General features: G+C 30.6%; 1 protein-coding gene and 1 pseudogene across 1 annotated transcript in view; both read right to left on the reverse strand.

The window, feature by feature from the left end:
• LOC108752529 overlaps positions 1 to 3,735 on the reverse strand; it is a 5,438-nt pseudogene extending 1,703 nt beyond the window's left edge.
• Positions 3,736 to 5,813: 2,078 nt separating this feature from the next.
• The window catches only part of LOC108752489, a 17,632-nt gene continuing 8,057 nt past the window's right edge, over positions 5,814 to 15,388 (reverse strand). Inside the window, 1 exon segment of the mRNA XM_018493334.1 lies at positions 5,814 to 5,864. Within this exon segment, the coding sequence (XP_018348836.1) occupies positions 5,814 to 5,864 (51 nt within the window).

Raw genomic sequence — 15,388 nt, forward strand, 5'->3', positions numbered from 1 at the left:
ATTATGCAACAATTTTATGTTATATCAGTAATCTAAATTAAAAAGGAGAGAATGCTCTTTATAAATTGATTGAGTTATTAGCTTTTTGATCAACTCTATATGATAATCTTCTTCCGTGTCTCTGCTAACGTTATACATATAATTATAATATATTAGATAACAGATATTTTAACATTTTTACTGAAATAGAGATTTATTAACAATTTTTATAATTTATTGATATATAAATTCTAAAATTTCACAGATAGAAATAAATATTTTCATAGATATGTTTTTAATAAATATTAAATATTAAATATTAAATATAAATATTTTAACAAAACGGTATCAATCAATATTTTTAGCATTGATTAAGAAAAGACAAATAAGATATTTAGCATCAAAAATTCGTTTAATAATTTCGTCAAATCACTCATTTAGAAATTAATTTTCCACAAATAAATTTTCTTTGTATTTTTCTTAATAAATTGAAATGTGCTACGAACAGTTATCGCAGTAATGCGAGCTATCTCTCGGGATGCACTCCCGGGGGTAATCTCAGTCGGGAACTTGAAAATCCCCTGGGGCTTGAAAGCCTCCAAGGCTCCAACTTACCAGCGTAACGAGCAGTGCGCTGAGCACACCGATCACGGTGGCGGCCGTCATTTGATGCAGGAATTGCGTGGTCATGACGATCTCGTAAATTGGCGATGTGCCACTGTCGAAGGGTAACTCCATTTTGAGAAAAAGTTCACGATCGGCAGCGTCGATGACGTCGTCGCTGCGCAGGGCGATGACGCCAATGCCATAGAACAGCACGGCCGTTGAGTGCAAGCCGATGATCAAATTGGAGAAACGATGCGAGAGATTGGCCACGTTATTCATGCTATACAAGGCATCCCCGCATTCCTTCCAGTCCGTCGCGATGCTCGCTAACACATCGTTGAATATTCTAGGAAGAATCGATTTCGTGCAGCACCGCGAGAGCGAAGCTGTCCCCCCCTCGAAGACTATGATTAGGACACTATTTGTCTCTATGCGATGATGAATGATGAAGAGGATAGGTCGAAAGATGAGAAGATGGATATCGATATCATTGTTGCTAATAACGATATTCCCCAATGTAATAACGATTACGAAAGATAGTGGAGGTATTAAAAATGTATTATTTGTAAATTGTTGAGATGATGTATGAAAAAGAAAAAAATATGTGATTTGTCGAAATAATGGCTTCTAATGTGCTCGCAAAGTTTTCTTATTGTAAAAAAAAAAAACAATCACTAGTTTTATAACCTTTTGAAACGATTTAATGATAATTACGGATGCATACAAGCTTCGTATTATCAAACATTTGTTCGATTTGCATCGTGAAGTGCAAGTCATGAACTGCAAGTAGCGACGATGCGGACGTACCGTTGTTTTGTCCAGAAAACAATCAACTTGACACATAACAAACTGTATGACAACGTCGCGCTTAGACCATCCATCAGCTGTGAGATGTCCTCGGAATTAAGGTGCATCGCCATGTGGCGATACTGAAAGATCTGTGCGGCTATCATCGTCGTGGTCCAGAAAAGTCGACTGATGATCGCATAGGTCGCGCCTGGCCAGATGCCGACTATTCGAAGTCCGATCTCAATCGATCGGGTAATTGTATTAGCAGACATTATTTGACGGGACTTAATTCTCGATTAATCGTGAACACTTTATGACATAATCCATAAGGCGAGGCTAAAATAAGAGTAGGCGATGCATGTTCTTTCGAAAATCTCTTCCTTTAAAAGAAGCGAGAGAAATTTGTTGTAAACTTTCTTAAAGTAGGATAAAGAGAGATTTTGTCATTCGTTTGCGGAAAATAATTATATATAAATATAATTAATTATCAAGAAAGAGAATGTTTGATGCCGACACGTTATCAATCGACGAGGATTAATTAAATGAATCCACAACGTTCACAGTTAACCAAAACGCGTGCGGAAGATACATCAGCGTTGAGCACGATTGTAAAATAGATTTATGAACGATAGAGACACGAGACATGCACCTATAGACGCTGCGGATGGACTGAAGGATGCCGGAGGGTTACTTGCCACGAAACCTACCTTCGTCCACTGTCGACCGGGCAGAGGACAGCTCATTAAATATTTTCATCGCTCTGTATACGATAAAATTGTGGTAATGCGTGTCGTTGGCAATCGCCGATTTTGCGGATGGAAGGGAAACTGAGGGATGCGTCCTTCCGCCCTATGCGCCAAACGGTACGATGCCGTGCAATTTTCGTTAAAAATGTACGATCACGCAGGACGGAGGTCGATGTACACAGGCCCGGTTTATAATCTTATAGTACATCGAAAAATCATGCGCACTGATCTAAAGAAAGACAAAGAAGCTTCCGAAGGGTCGCGTCGGGAAAGAAGGGAAAATCATGGGATTCGTGGAAATCGAGAATACCATGGTAATTTCTTTTATATCAAGATGCTAGCATACTGCAGCTTAAAGATAGTTCATATAGTTCGATAATATTCTGTAATTTATTTTATTGCTAAACAAGTTATTTTAAACAGACTTGAAATATGTATTTGAAGAATACATACATTGTATTATACGCTCATCTAATTAGTGAATTTATATATTATTGAATATATGTTCTGTTTTTAACAGATTTGGCTATCTGGGTATTTTTAGTATTTGACAGTTAAAAGGCAAAGAGATTGAATGTGACGCTCATCTCATCGCCAATAATATCGATAAATACGACCCCGTAGTATTTACGATCTATAATAACGCGTCAGAATTTAATATATCTGTTATTACATACTCAAGCTATAGTATTATAAGAGTAATACTCAATAAATATAATAGTCTACGGTAGACCTGTCTAATTTGAGCGAAACCAAAACGCAAAGTCATTGACGCAAAAAAATTCAATGTGAATAAGATTTCGGGGAAAGTGTCGATACGCATCTGAATGACGCTTATTAACACTTTACAGCCCTCGAAATCTTACTCACATTGAATTTTTTTGCGTCGATGGCTTTACGTTTTGGCTTCGAAGCTCAAATTGGATAGGCCTGGTCTACAATATCTAACATCTAAGTGATAAGGAGAGCTGTGTAAGTAAATATAAATCTCTAGAAGATATATAATTACAGTAAATGTGTTATTTAATCAGATGGTTATCTCACATACTAAATATCTTACTTTTGCGAAACGCTGTAACGAAAGATCCATTATTTTTCCAATTTTGTGAGCGTCAGATGTTGCGATCTCAGTATCGCGACTAATAGAATACGACTGTATTTAGGTTTTAATCGTACGCAGCGGAAACAGTTTTACTCTGCAAAGACAAAAATAATAAAGAAATTTATATCATTTATCATTCCTAGTAATAATTAATTAAAAAAAAAAAATAAATAAATTGAACAATAAACCAAATTATTGACTTTTATTGATTAATTTGCATTTTTCTTGTTTATTATAGAATCCAATATGTTGTTTTTTAAGAATCTTATTATAATCTTTTTTTTAATTGTTTGATGAACAGTCTTTCACTATTCTATGAAATTCATAGAACAATTAAAAAGAAAATTATAGTAAGAATTGTTTGTCGATAGTGTTTATTGTCGTGCTAACCTGATTTGTCAGATATTCTTCCGCATAGCAAAACAGGAACGTATCAATATTTATTATGATGTATAACGGAACAAGTCTTACTATCTTTGCCGTCGCATCGGGACCATCGAGTGCTAACAATATCGAAATATGATTCGATAAATTGTAAATGTATGTATTTATACTATTTATAATATTTAATTATTTTACGCTCAGTTATGACTAAAAATCCTACTAACTTAATTATCACAATGTCATATGTAAAGCAAGCAGCGCGATATATATACGAGTATAAATCTATAATATTTTCCGAAAAACAAATGATTTTCTAAAGTTTTTGAATGAGTTTGTTCATAATAATAGTAAATTTTTGTTTGTCAATGCTTTCTAGTACTACTTTTCGTAAACTAGTAACGCAAGATACTTATTTGACCACTTACGTGTAGAGTCTAAAAATAAAAAACCCACTATCTATGAAAATAAAAACTCATATTTTTAAATTGCAGTAAGTTGCAAAAGTACTTTTGTTAGTAAAAAATTTAACTAATTGTACAGAACTGACATATCTAACTAAAAGTAAATACTTTTAAGTAAATTGATTTTTCTCAAACATATTTTTTATGTATTTTTATTATAAATAATTATGTATTAATTACTTGTATACTTGTAACTCATCGAAGATAACTATTTATGAAACCAAAAGCACAGGAAGGATCCAGGATATATATCACTTCTATGATTAACACAAGCATATTTTAAACAATGTCGTAAATTTGGAAATTAATTAAATCCAAAAAATTTGAATAAGTAAGCCAGTTCTAGAAATAAGAAAAGTTAATACATATCTTATAACAAACATGACTATAACAAACTGTATATTTATATGAAAAGGAACTTGCATTTTATGAATGTAGGGCAGTTCGGTCCTTTGATCGATGATCTCAACATCTGCCAGCATGATGCTTATGTAAGAAAAACCGATCATTGTGTGAAAAGTCACGAACGTGTTAATGATCCGATTTTTTGCCTTGCTGAATATCTCATGCAACTTAATATTATTGTCAGCGCAATCATTCCAATCTTTTATCATTGTTGTCAACGTTGAATATTCTATGTCATATAAAATATATATGATAAATTATGCTACTAACTTAATGATTTCTTAATCCTTGGATTGTAAAACAGTGCGGCAAAATTTTAATTTCCCGTCTCTTTTTGCTGTATTTTACTCTTACGAGTCATAATTTCATATTGATTCTTACTGTCAATCGTATACGTAAATTAGTGCATTAACACACACACACACACACACACACACAAAATATATATATATATGCATCAATATATACATATAAGGCAAGAATACGTTCAAAAAAAATAAAAAAAAAGGTTTCGTTAAATGCATATTTTCTGTCCACAACTTGATATTATATCAACAAATATCATTGAAGACTGGGAGGTCGTAAGAGGTAATCACACAGGTGTACCTCTAAGCCAACAGCCAATAGAAGTTGCTCATTAAATATTTTTATCGTACAGTGACCACAAATACAACGCCGCTGCTCCTCCTCCCTTTGATAAAAGAAAGGTACAGGTAGAATTATTTCTCCCTCTTTCGTGTACTGGTGATCGCAAAATGTTTGCCTTAAATATACAACAATACAAACGGACATATAGGCAGGACAACGTATATGCGATGACAACTCGAGCTTGGAGGGGATCCTTTGAAAAGTTTTTAAAATGTAGAGGGTGAAGAGACTTTGACGAAGAAACAGAAAACTGAATTGTGCTACGATGTGTATGTTTTTTTGTGTACGTAATATTTGAATGTGCATTAGTGTAGCGATATTTGTGAGAGATTAATTAAAAATTTATTTGATTGATTGGATATTGACTGATAAATATAAAAGTAAGTTTATTATGGAATAAAACTGGGGCATGTTATGAATATTGCACGATATCGTATAAAACCATTCAACAGTCAATACTAAAGAGATATCTATTTATTTGAGAAATATTGATCTGCTTTGCCTAACTTTAACTATGTATACATTACATCTCAGAGTTTCAGATCGCAGTTTAAAATTCGCATCATGCTTTCTAAATTACTTCAAATATTTTTGGAAAATAAATTTGCATTACGTGTGTTTTTGAACTAACGTAATTTGCACGTTACTGTGTGTTTTACAAGTACCAGCTGAGAAGATCGACGAGATCGACGTTTATTGCATCGCCAACATCACTGATAAATACGATCCCGAAGCATTCATGATCTATAACAGTGTTATTTTGTTTTACAAAAACTATTATATTTATACATAATTATAAATTTGTAACGGATATTAAATGATCACAAACGAGCATATTTTAAACAATGTCGCAAATTTTGAAATTTAAACATCAAAAATTTGAATAAGTAAGCCAGATCTAAGAACAAGAAAAGTTAATACATATCTTATAACAAACTTTATATATATATATAAAATATTTGTTATATGCAGAGTGTCCGGCAATAGAGTGGAAGAAAACTTAAAAAGTGATTCTAAAGATGATCAAATAAGACGAAAATCAAGAACAATAAAATTATGATTTTAGTTTTGTTTCTTAATTACAAATGTTTAAATATTTACATAAGGTGTCTAAAGCACTAGCAATAGATATTTACACATTTGTATTTAAAAGATAATTCACTATGGTTTTGTTATTCTCAATTTCTGTTTTATTTTATCATCTAGAATTATTTCTCAAATTTTCTCGCACTTGTTAATTATTGTATATCCGAATAATGTGCAAAATTAATGTATATGCTACGCATAATTCTTACACTTGTAAAATATTCTAAGGAGAGATCAGCCATTTTTCCAACAGTGAGCGTTAGTTGCTTTTGTGACCTTAATATTATAAATGATAAGATACGGCTATCCTCAGGTTTCAAGTTATACCATGCGGTATTATATGCTGCATTTCCAATTGCTTTACTCTAAAATGAAAATAATGGAAATGCTTTTCAGTACATTTTGTAAAAATTATTTGATTCTAATGATAACTTCTTTTTTAAATATTTTAATACAAAATTTAGCATTATTTGTAATCATCATTATAAAAGTCATTTTATCGCTTGTTGAACAACCTTGTTGTTCAGATATTCTCCAGCAAAGCAAAATACAAATGCTTCTAGATTTGTTCCAGCGAAAAAGAAAATAGATCTTATTATCAGCTCCATTGCATCAGGTGTACCAATTGCCTATACACGAAAAAAATTGTTATCTTGTTATGCAATTATAAATATAGTTGCCTTTATTTACATATCTGTGTTATAAAATATAAGGAAATTAATTAAAATAATCGTGCAGTTATTAGCTAGCGACAAACAGTAATTATTAATACATAATATTTTAACTTCCATCTTTTACTCACGCTTACGATGACAAACGCCAATGCACAAATCAATATCGAGTTAATCATAAACATCACCAATGCAATGTACGTGAACAGTTTTTCTACATTCTTTGAGAAATTAATAATTTTCTGATGTCTCTGAATGATTTTATCTGTTGTGATTGATTGGTGCTTCTTTTCACTTTTCTTAGTTGCAAAATTCATCAAACAGTAACACAGGATATTCATTTGACCGCCTACATGTAAAACCTGGAAATAAGAAATCTGCTGTTTATAATTATAATTCTCATTCTTCTTTACAACCCAGATAATCAAGCGTGTTTCGATAAAATTGCGCAAATCTGTGGTTGCTTATAATGCTGGCAACTTGCTGTAGATTCGTCAATTTGTTCAAATATACCGACATTGTAGCAATATGCAGATAATAATGTATATATGTATTGCCAGCGGTTTAATGGCACTTTTTGGTAGCATTACCTCATTAGTAATATGATTGCATTGGTATTATAGATTAATATAACATATTATTATAGCAACATAACCGCAACAGCATAAATTTTGATAATGAAAATTTTTAAGTTGTTGGTAAGTTGCTGGCAAGTTGCTACTTAAAATTGTCATATCGTGAAAGCATCAACTTGCCAACAAATGCAGACTCAGTTGCTGCAATTCGGGTAGTAATACATATTTTATCTGCAAGCAATATGCCAGCAATAAGACAGACTCGTTGCTATCTAGAAATCAAATCTTTCATATTTTTCGAATTTACGTTTTATATAAAAAGTTGTCTACAATAGGAATAATATAGTATAATAATTTATAAGTTGTAAGAAATTAATTAATCATATCGAACGTGAGGAGAATAATCGACTACAGTTGATCAATTTTTTACAGCTTATTACACAATATTATTTTCCGTTTTAGACGGAGAAAATATACAGAACATAAGAGAAACAAATTCCTCGAATTATTCCAGCAATCATTTACACATACAAGTTCTGCTCAGATTTCAATATCATTAGATGATTTGTTTCTTTTATTTAATATCGTTACAACTATTGTTTGCGATAAATACTTATGTTCCTTAACTTACCAATACGACAAGTAAAGAATTTATAACACCTGTACCCATGCTGACCATAACACAAATCACAGTTTGCGTTAATAAGATTATTTTGTAAGTTCTTTTTGTATTGACGTCAAAAGGAAGTTCCATTCTGTGGATGTATAACAACTCGGATGTATGATCGGTGACATCAACATCAGCCAAGATAACATTTACGCAGTATGTAAAAGCACTGACTAATTGAAGAAATATTATCACGATATTAATGCGATTCGACAGTTTCGCTTTGCGTGTCATTTCATGAATGTAGATATCATTGTCGGTACAACTATCCCAGTCTTCCGTCATCATTTCCAAAGTTTTGTAGAATTTTCTGTGGATGATTTGGTTCGTCGATTATCCTATCGATCACAAAGAAGATCATTTCAAGGCCTTAAAAAATTGTTATCTCTCAAATGTTACTGGACAGTTCTAATAATATGCTTCAACTTTCTCAAATCAGCTTTAATTAAATAAAAATGCAAAGCAATATTAAACACGTGTAAATATACATGTAGTTACTAACGCAACTATATCTTTGAATGTGATTTGATTAATTAAGACAAAATGTGAATTAATTAATTAACATAAAATGTAATTGATTAAATCATTTAATTATAGATTTTCTTTCATGTTGTTTTCACGTTAATTATTGAAAAATACATCATACGTCACTTAACTGTCATTTGATTATAAGCAATTTATATTATTATTTATATCATTATGTCAATCATTATACTTACCGTTGGTTTATCCAAAGCACAATAACTTTAGTCGTAAATTTCATATATGACATACAACTACTCAAACAATCCATCAAATTGGAAAGTTCATCGGAATTAAAATGTATCAAAAAATAACGATAATGGTAGAACTGCATAATTATTGTTATAATAATCCAAAATAGTTTGCAAAATGGAATGCGTGAATCTGGCCATATTCCGTACAAAGTGCAAATAACTTCTAGCGTGCGATCAATAATTCTTTTACGGATCATTATATTCTGTTTATTTCTTTTTCTATGCAAGGGCGAGCACAAAAATGTATTGTATAACAAATACTTTAAACGAACCAAAAGGAAATACAATTTGATTACGTATTTCTGCCAGATGTACGTTTCGATGGATTGACGTACATTACACAATTGTTGCGTACGTAAAGACTGGGCGTCCCTAACAGATCATCACACGAATTTACCCTTGAACTGTCAACCAATGGAAATAACTCATTAAATATTTTTACCCTGTAACTACCCATACATCTGTTGTGGGTTCTGACAATTTTAATAAAAAAGAGGAAACAGGTGGGGTCATTTCTCTTTTTCTCCGAGAACCGATGACGCAAATTGCTCTCTTTAAATAAGCAATGATGTGCGTGAACATAGATACGGTATATTCATGACTGCGAGTCATGCTCAGTGAGCTTTGAAAATATTTTAAAGTTTGGAAGACGATAGAGAATAAGAAAAAAATAAATTAAATTGCGTATCTATATATCTTTGTGTATCTTCTACATTGCGAACTCAATTTGAAGAAAAATCCACAATTTATCTGTTTATAAAAAACCGAAATGATATAGCATTTTTAAATAGAGAACTGTATAGATTATTATAACTTTATATGTCATATTTCATTTAAAAAATTATCTTTATCTCATAGAATAATATTTAGCAAAACGCAATATATATTACAATATGTGTTAATATACATAACTAGTGAAGATATTTACATGTCTGTGTACCCGCTTCACGACTATTGATTAAAAATTGTTGAGATGAACGTGATGTTTATTGCATCGCCAACAATACTGATAAGTAGGATCCCGAAGCATTCATAATCTATAACAATGTTTGCATTAGCAATTGATATTTAAATAGAACATCGCTATGACGAGTATAATATTTCTATATCAAAAAGGTGAATTGATAAAAAAGAATTTTGTCTAGTAAATAGTAAATATATATTGTTTAATAAAGATAGAGTTAATTATCGAAACTTTCTATTCTGCTTAAATCTTACACTTGTAAAGGATTCTAAGGTGAGATCCATTATCTTGCCAGCTGTTAGCGTCAATTGTTTCTGTGATCTTAATATTATGAGTAACAAAATGCGACTGTCTTTAGATTTCAAATTGTACCATGAACAATTGTACGTTGCAAATCCGATCTCTTTGCTCTATGGAAGTAAAAGTAACAAAGGGACTTTGTAACGTTACTTTAATAATAAAATTTAATTCTATGCCTTGTTTTATAAAAAAATATATACATCAAATTTTCTATACTGTCATAATCATTTCTTTTATTGTTATAATAGTTACTTTTCATCACTGACCTTACTATTTAAATATTCTCCGGCGTAACAAAATATGAATGCCTCCAGATTTGTTGACATGAAAAACAAAAGACATTTCATCATCTGCTCCACAACATCGTCAGTACCAAGAGCCTGAGAAAATAATGAAGATATAATAGCATTATGCATAATGCTCAAACAAGCAAAATTTATTTTTTCAGAATATAAAAATTTCTGTCCTCAGTGACTATTGTACTTACGGTTACAATAAGAAAACCCAGTGAGCACATTAATATTGTATTTGATGCGAATATCAATAATGCAATGTACGTATACAAACTCTCGATACTTTCTGAAATTTGAATAATTTTTTGATGTTTTAGAATAATCTTGTTCATCATGATAACGATTGATTTTTGCTCATTTTCGATTTCTTTAGGAATAAATTCTGCCAACCAACATTGTAAAACATCCATTTGACCACCTACATGTATAATCTAAAACAAAAGATTTGATTAAAATTTTTTAGCTGTAAAAATAATTAAACTATCAATAAAGAATAAAACAAAATATGAGTTTATAACAATTTCCAAATATATATTTAACAAAATATCTTATACAGATAATATATTTCACGGAATTACTCTTTAATTTTGTAAAGTTATATTTTTGTCATTAAAGAGCAAAGTATTAATATAGATATATTATTGTACGAAAAGGACGATACAAAATTTCAAATTATTATAATTATATACATTTTTTTAGTTGTAATTACTTATGCAGTTATAACTTACCATAGCCAAAAATATGGTATTTATAACACCAGATGCCCAATTTGTAAGTATCATATGCATAAATTCTATGATTAACACTACTCTATACGTTCGCTGCGTATTAACGCTGAAGGGAAGCTCTAATTTGTTGATAAGTGGCAACTCGATTTTATCTGTAATATCGACATCAGCAATGATAGTTCCTATGCAATACGCAGCAATCGTCACCGTGTGAAGGATGAATATTATATTAGTGATACGATCCGATATTTTTGCCTTGTCTCTCATTACGCGCATGCCGATGTCATTCTTAGCGCAATCACTCCAGTCGTCCGTGATTAACGTCAAAGTCTCCACGAATTTTCTGTGGACGATTGTTCCTCGATCATGCTGTTGAATTCAAATAAAAGTCCTATTCATCGCGCCACAGTGAACCGTATTTTTTAAAATATTTTATCTCCGAAATAATATTGACACATTAATGTCTTTTTTCAGCGAAATTTTTTCTTATATATTTCTGTAATTTTCATGTTTTTTCCAGAATCAAGTAATAATAAAAAATTAAATATGTGTATAGAGGTAATTATAAAGGCTATGTAATTTTTTAGTGTAACCAATATTATGGCTTTTGATCTTAATAATTGCATATATATCTTAATTAATATGTATACATCAATATTGAAATTATAAATGACAATGAAAAATTTTTTATTTAAATAACATTACACGCTCGCTTTACTTACCGTTGATTCACCCAAAACGCAATGAGTTTAGTGATTACTTTCGCGTGTGCTAAGAAGCTGCATAAGCAATCTACCAAGTTAAAAAAATTTTGCGCATTTAAATGCGTCAACAAATAGAGACAATGACAGAGTCCAATAAATCCTAATGTAATAATCCAAAATAATCTGCTGATTAAAACAATTATTTCATCTGAACCGATGCCACACCAAGGAAGCATACGAAACACTATTCGATTAATTGTGCTTTTACGAGTCATAATCCTTTATTTCTTTTTGCATTCGGTTTGTTCAAGCAAACGCATTAGAAAATATTTAAGAGTAAGAATTGTTAAAGGAGAATTTTAAGAAAATTAAAGAATTTAGAAATATATCTTCTAATGCACAATGTATATCATTGAACACTCTGCATAAAGACTGATGAGTTGTGGGTGGTGTTCGGGCGGATGCACCCCTGGTAAATCGACCAATGAAAGTTGCTCATAAAATATTTTTATTGTGCGTGCAAGTCTCAAATACATCTGTCATGTTTCCTTGAGACTTTGTGGAAAAAAAATGAAAATAAATAAGATATCTTCGATACTCTTGGCACTGATAATGTAGCCATGAAGTGTGTATGTTAAATATGTAATGATACATATGGAAAGCTATACGCATCGTCCGTTCTACGAGAGAATGTCGTCAATTTTTGTCCATCATGGTATTACAGCTTTTCCTAGAAATCATCTACTAACTAATAAATGGACGATAATGTTTCATAAGAAACAATTGATGGCAGTGCCGATGCGTTGGCGATGTAACTACTGATTTTATTGTCTTAGTATTGTATTGCATTAATTCGTGATAGTAACGTCACGCAGCAAATGCTGATTTTTGAAACATAATTATACTGGCTTTTGTATAAAGTTGCATATAATTCTAATTATTTTTATCTACTATACAAAAAATTGTTGTATGTAATACAGATAGATCTCAATCAAGAAAAATTTTTTTCTATTAAATTAAAATAATATTGATATGTGCATATCGTTATTATATTTAATATATATTTAACGTGCAAATAGAAATTCTTTTGCAGAGGATAATAAAACATTTTATCTCTAAATTGTGCAAGGAATAAACCATGATTTTTAATTAATATAAAATCTGACTATGTTATATGATGTATTGTAATTTAAGAAAAGATGCGAATTAGATTATTGTACTAAATTTATATTTCGGGAAATATACTATATTACAATGTGAATTCCTAGAATTACTAATGTACAAATAATTCCCCAGATAGCAAGCTAATGTTACTTATTATAATGTCATGTTAAAATGACATGTTTAATGTCTTTTTACTTGAGTCATAACACTTTTTTGTTAAAAAATAAATCGACGCTTTAGTTTATTACATTGCCAATAATACCGATAAATATGATCCCGAAGCATTCATAATCTAGAAGAATATTATATTTTAGTATTAGAGAATATTTTGTTTTTAATAATAAAAAATATTTTTTATCGCAAAGACGAAATTTTTATGTATAAATATAAATTTTACACTTGTAAAAGATTGTAAGGATAATTCCATCATCTTTCCAGCTGTAAGCGTTAGTGGCTTTTGAGATCTTAGTATAACAAATAACAGGACACGACTATCTTTAGATTTCATATCGTACCATGCAGAGCTGTATGCCGCAAAACCAATTTCTTTACTCTATAAAAATGGAAATAATAGAAAAATTTTTAATGTTTTAATACCCTTTATAACAGCTTTTTTAATTAAATACAATAAATTGTTATTTATTAACATTCTACGGTAAAAATATTAATATTTTTAAAATAAATTTTTTTGCTAACCTTGTTTTTCAAATATTCTCCAGCATAGCAAAACATATATGCTTCGAGGTTCGTTATAAAGTAAAATAAAAAGGATTTTATTAATTGCTCTGACGCGTTGGAGCTGCCGATTGCCTGTGATATTGTACAACAATGTGGTATGAGAAAAATTATTAAATATAAACTAATATAATATACTAGTAATGTACAAATGTATTATTAAATATGTAATAATATATTTAATTATTACATTTTATTACAACATATATTTTATTAAGTAAATATAATTAATAAAAACTTAAATAAATAAAATAAATTTAAATATTAATAAGTAAGTTAATATTTAATGTTATATTATTTGCAATTATATTCTGAAACACTATAAGTTTATATTTAATAATCTTACTCACCGTTACGACAAGAAATGCTAGCAAACAAATCATTACCGAGTTTGACATAAATAGCACCAGCGCAATATATGTAAAAAGACTTTCGATATATTCCGATAAACGTATAATCTTTTTATGCTTATAAATAATTTTAGTTATTGCGGTGGAGACTGATTCATCTTTGCTTTCATCTTTGGAGGATACAAGATGCATTAACCAGTAACGCACAATATCGATTTGGCCAGCTGTATGAAAGGTCTGAAAATAAAGATCCCATTGCCTATGGAATTAATTTCAATTTTTGTATTTGTCACGTGCATCATGCTTTTAAATGGTAAATACAATATAGTTATAAATTTAAAAATTGTTTAATTATGTATAATTAGTTATATTTTCGTGATTTTAAATATCATTTGCACATCCACAACTTACTAGAATTATTAACAAAGAATTCATTACACCAGATGACCAGGACCACATCATCAAGAAAAAGAATTCTGTTATTAAAATACATCTATATGTGCGTTGCGTATTTATATCAAAGGGAACATCTATTTTAGTGAAGAAGCGTAACTCCGTGGTCGTGTTATCGGTGACATCAACATTGGCCAGGATGACACCGATACCATGGCCAGAAACTGTCATTGTATGAAGAATGAGAATCAAGTTTGTAATACGTTCCGATGTTTTCGCTTTGCTTGCTGTCTCACGCAAGCTGATATCGTTATTAGCGCAATCACTCCAATCCTCTTGCATTATTGTTAAGACTTCGATGAATTTTCTATGAATGGTGGTGTTCGCCGATCATATTGTCGATCTTAAAACAATCTTAATTTTCGTGCTGTGACTATATTTTAGATATTTATTATTCCCGAATGTAATATAATGTAAACCTTTCACGTATTCCAATCAGCAAAATTTGATGGAATACTTTTAATTTAAATTTTTTTTCACAATTTTGCGTACATATGTTACTTACCGCTGATTCAACCAAAATACAAGGCATTTAAAAAGCATTTTGGAATGTGCCATAACGACAGGCAGGATGTCCATGAATTCCCAAAGTGTGGCTGAATGCATATGTATCATAAAATAACGGTAGTGACAGCACTGAATAATTATCACTGAAACGATGAATAACGTTCTCGAAAATAAAACACATGATGCGCCTGGCCAAACACCGCTCAAAGTGAGTATAAATTTTGTTGTGCGATTAAGCGGATTCTGATGATCCATAATTTTCTATACGAAAAAAACGATTTTGCTAAAACATATA

This window comes from Trachymyrmex septentrionalis, unplaced genomic scaffold, assembly GCF_001594115.1.
Source record: "Trachymyrmex septentrionalis isolate Tsep2-gDNA-1 unplaced genomic scaffold, Tsep1.0 scaffold60, whole genome shotgun sequence".
NCBI lineage: Eukaryota > Metazoa > Arthropoda > Insecta > Hymenoptera > Formicidae > Trachymyrmex > Trachymyrmex septentrionalis.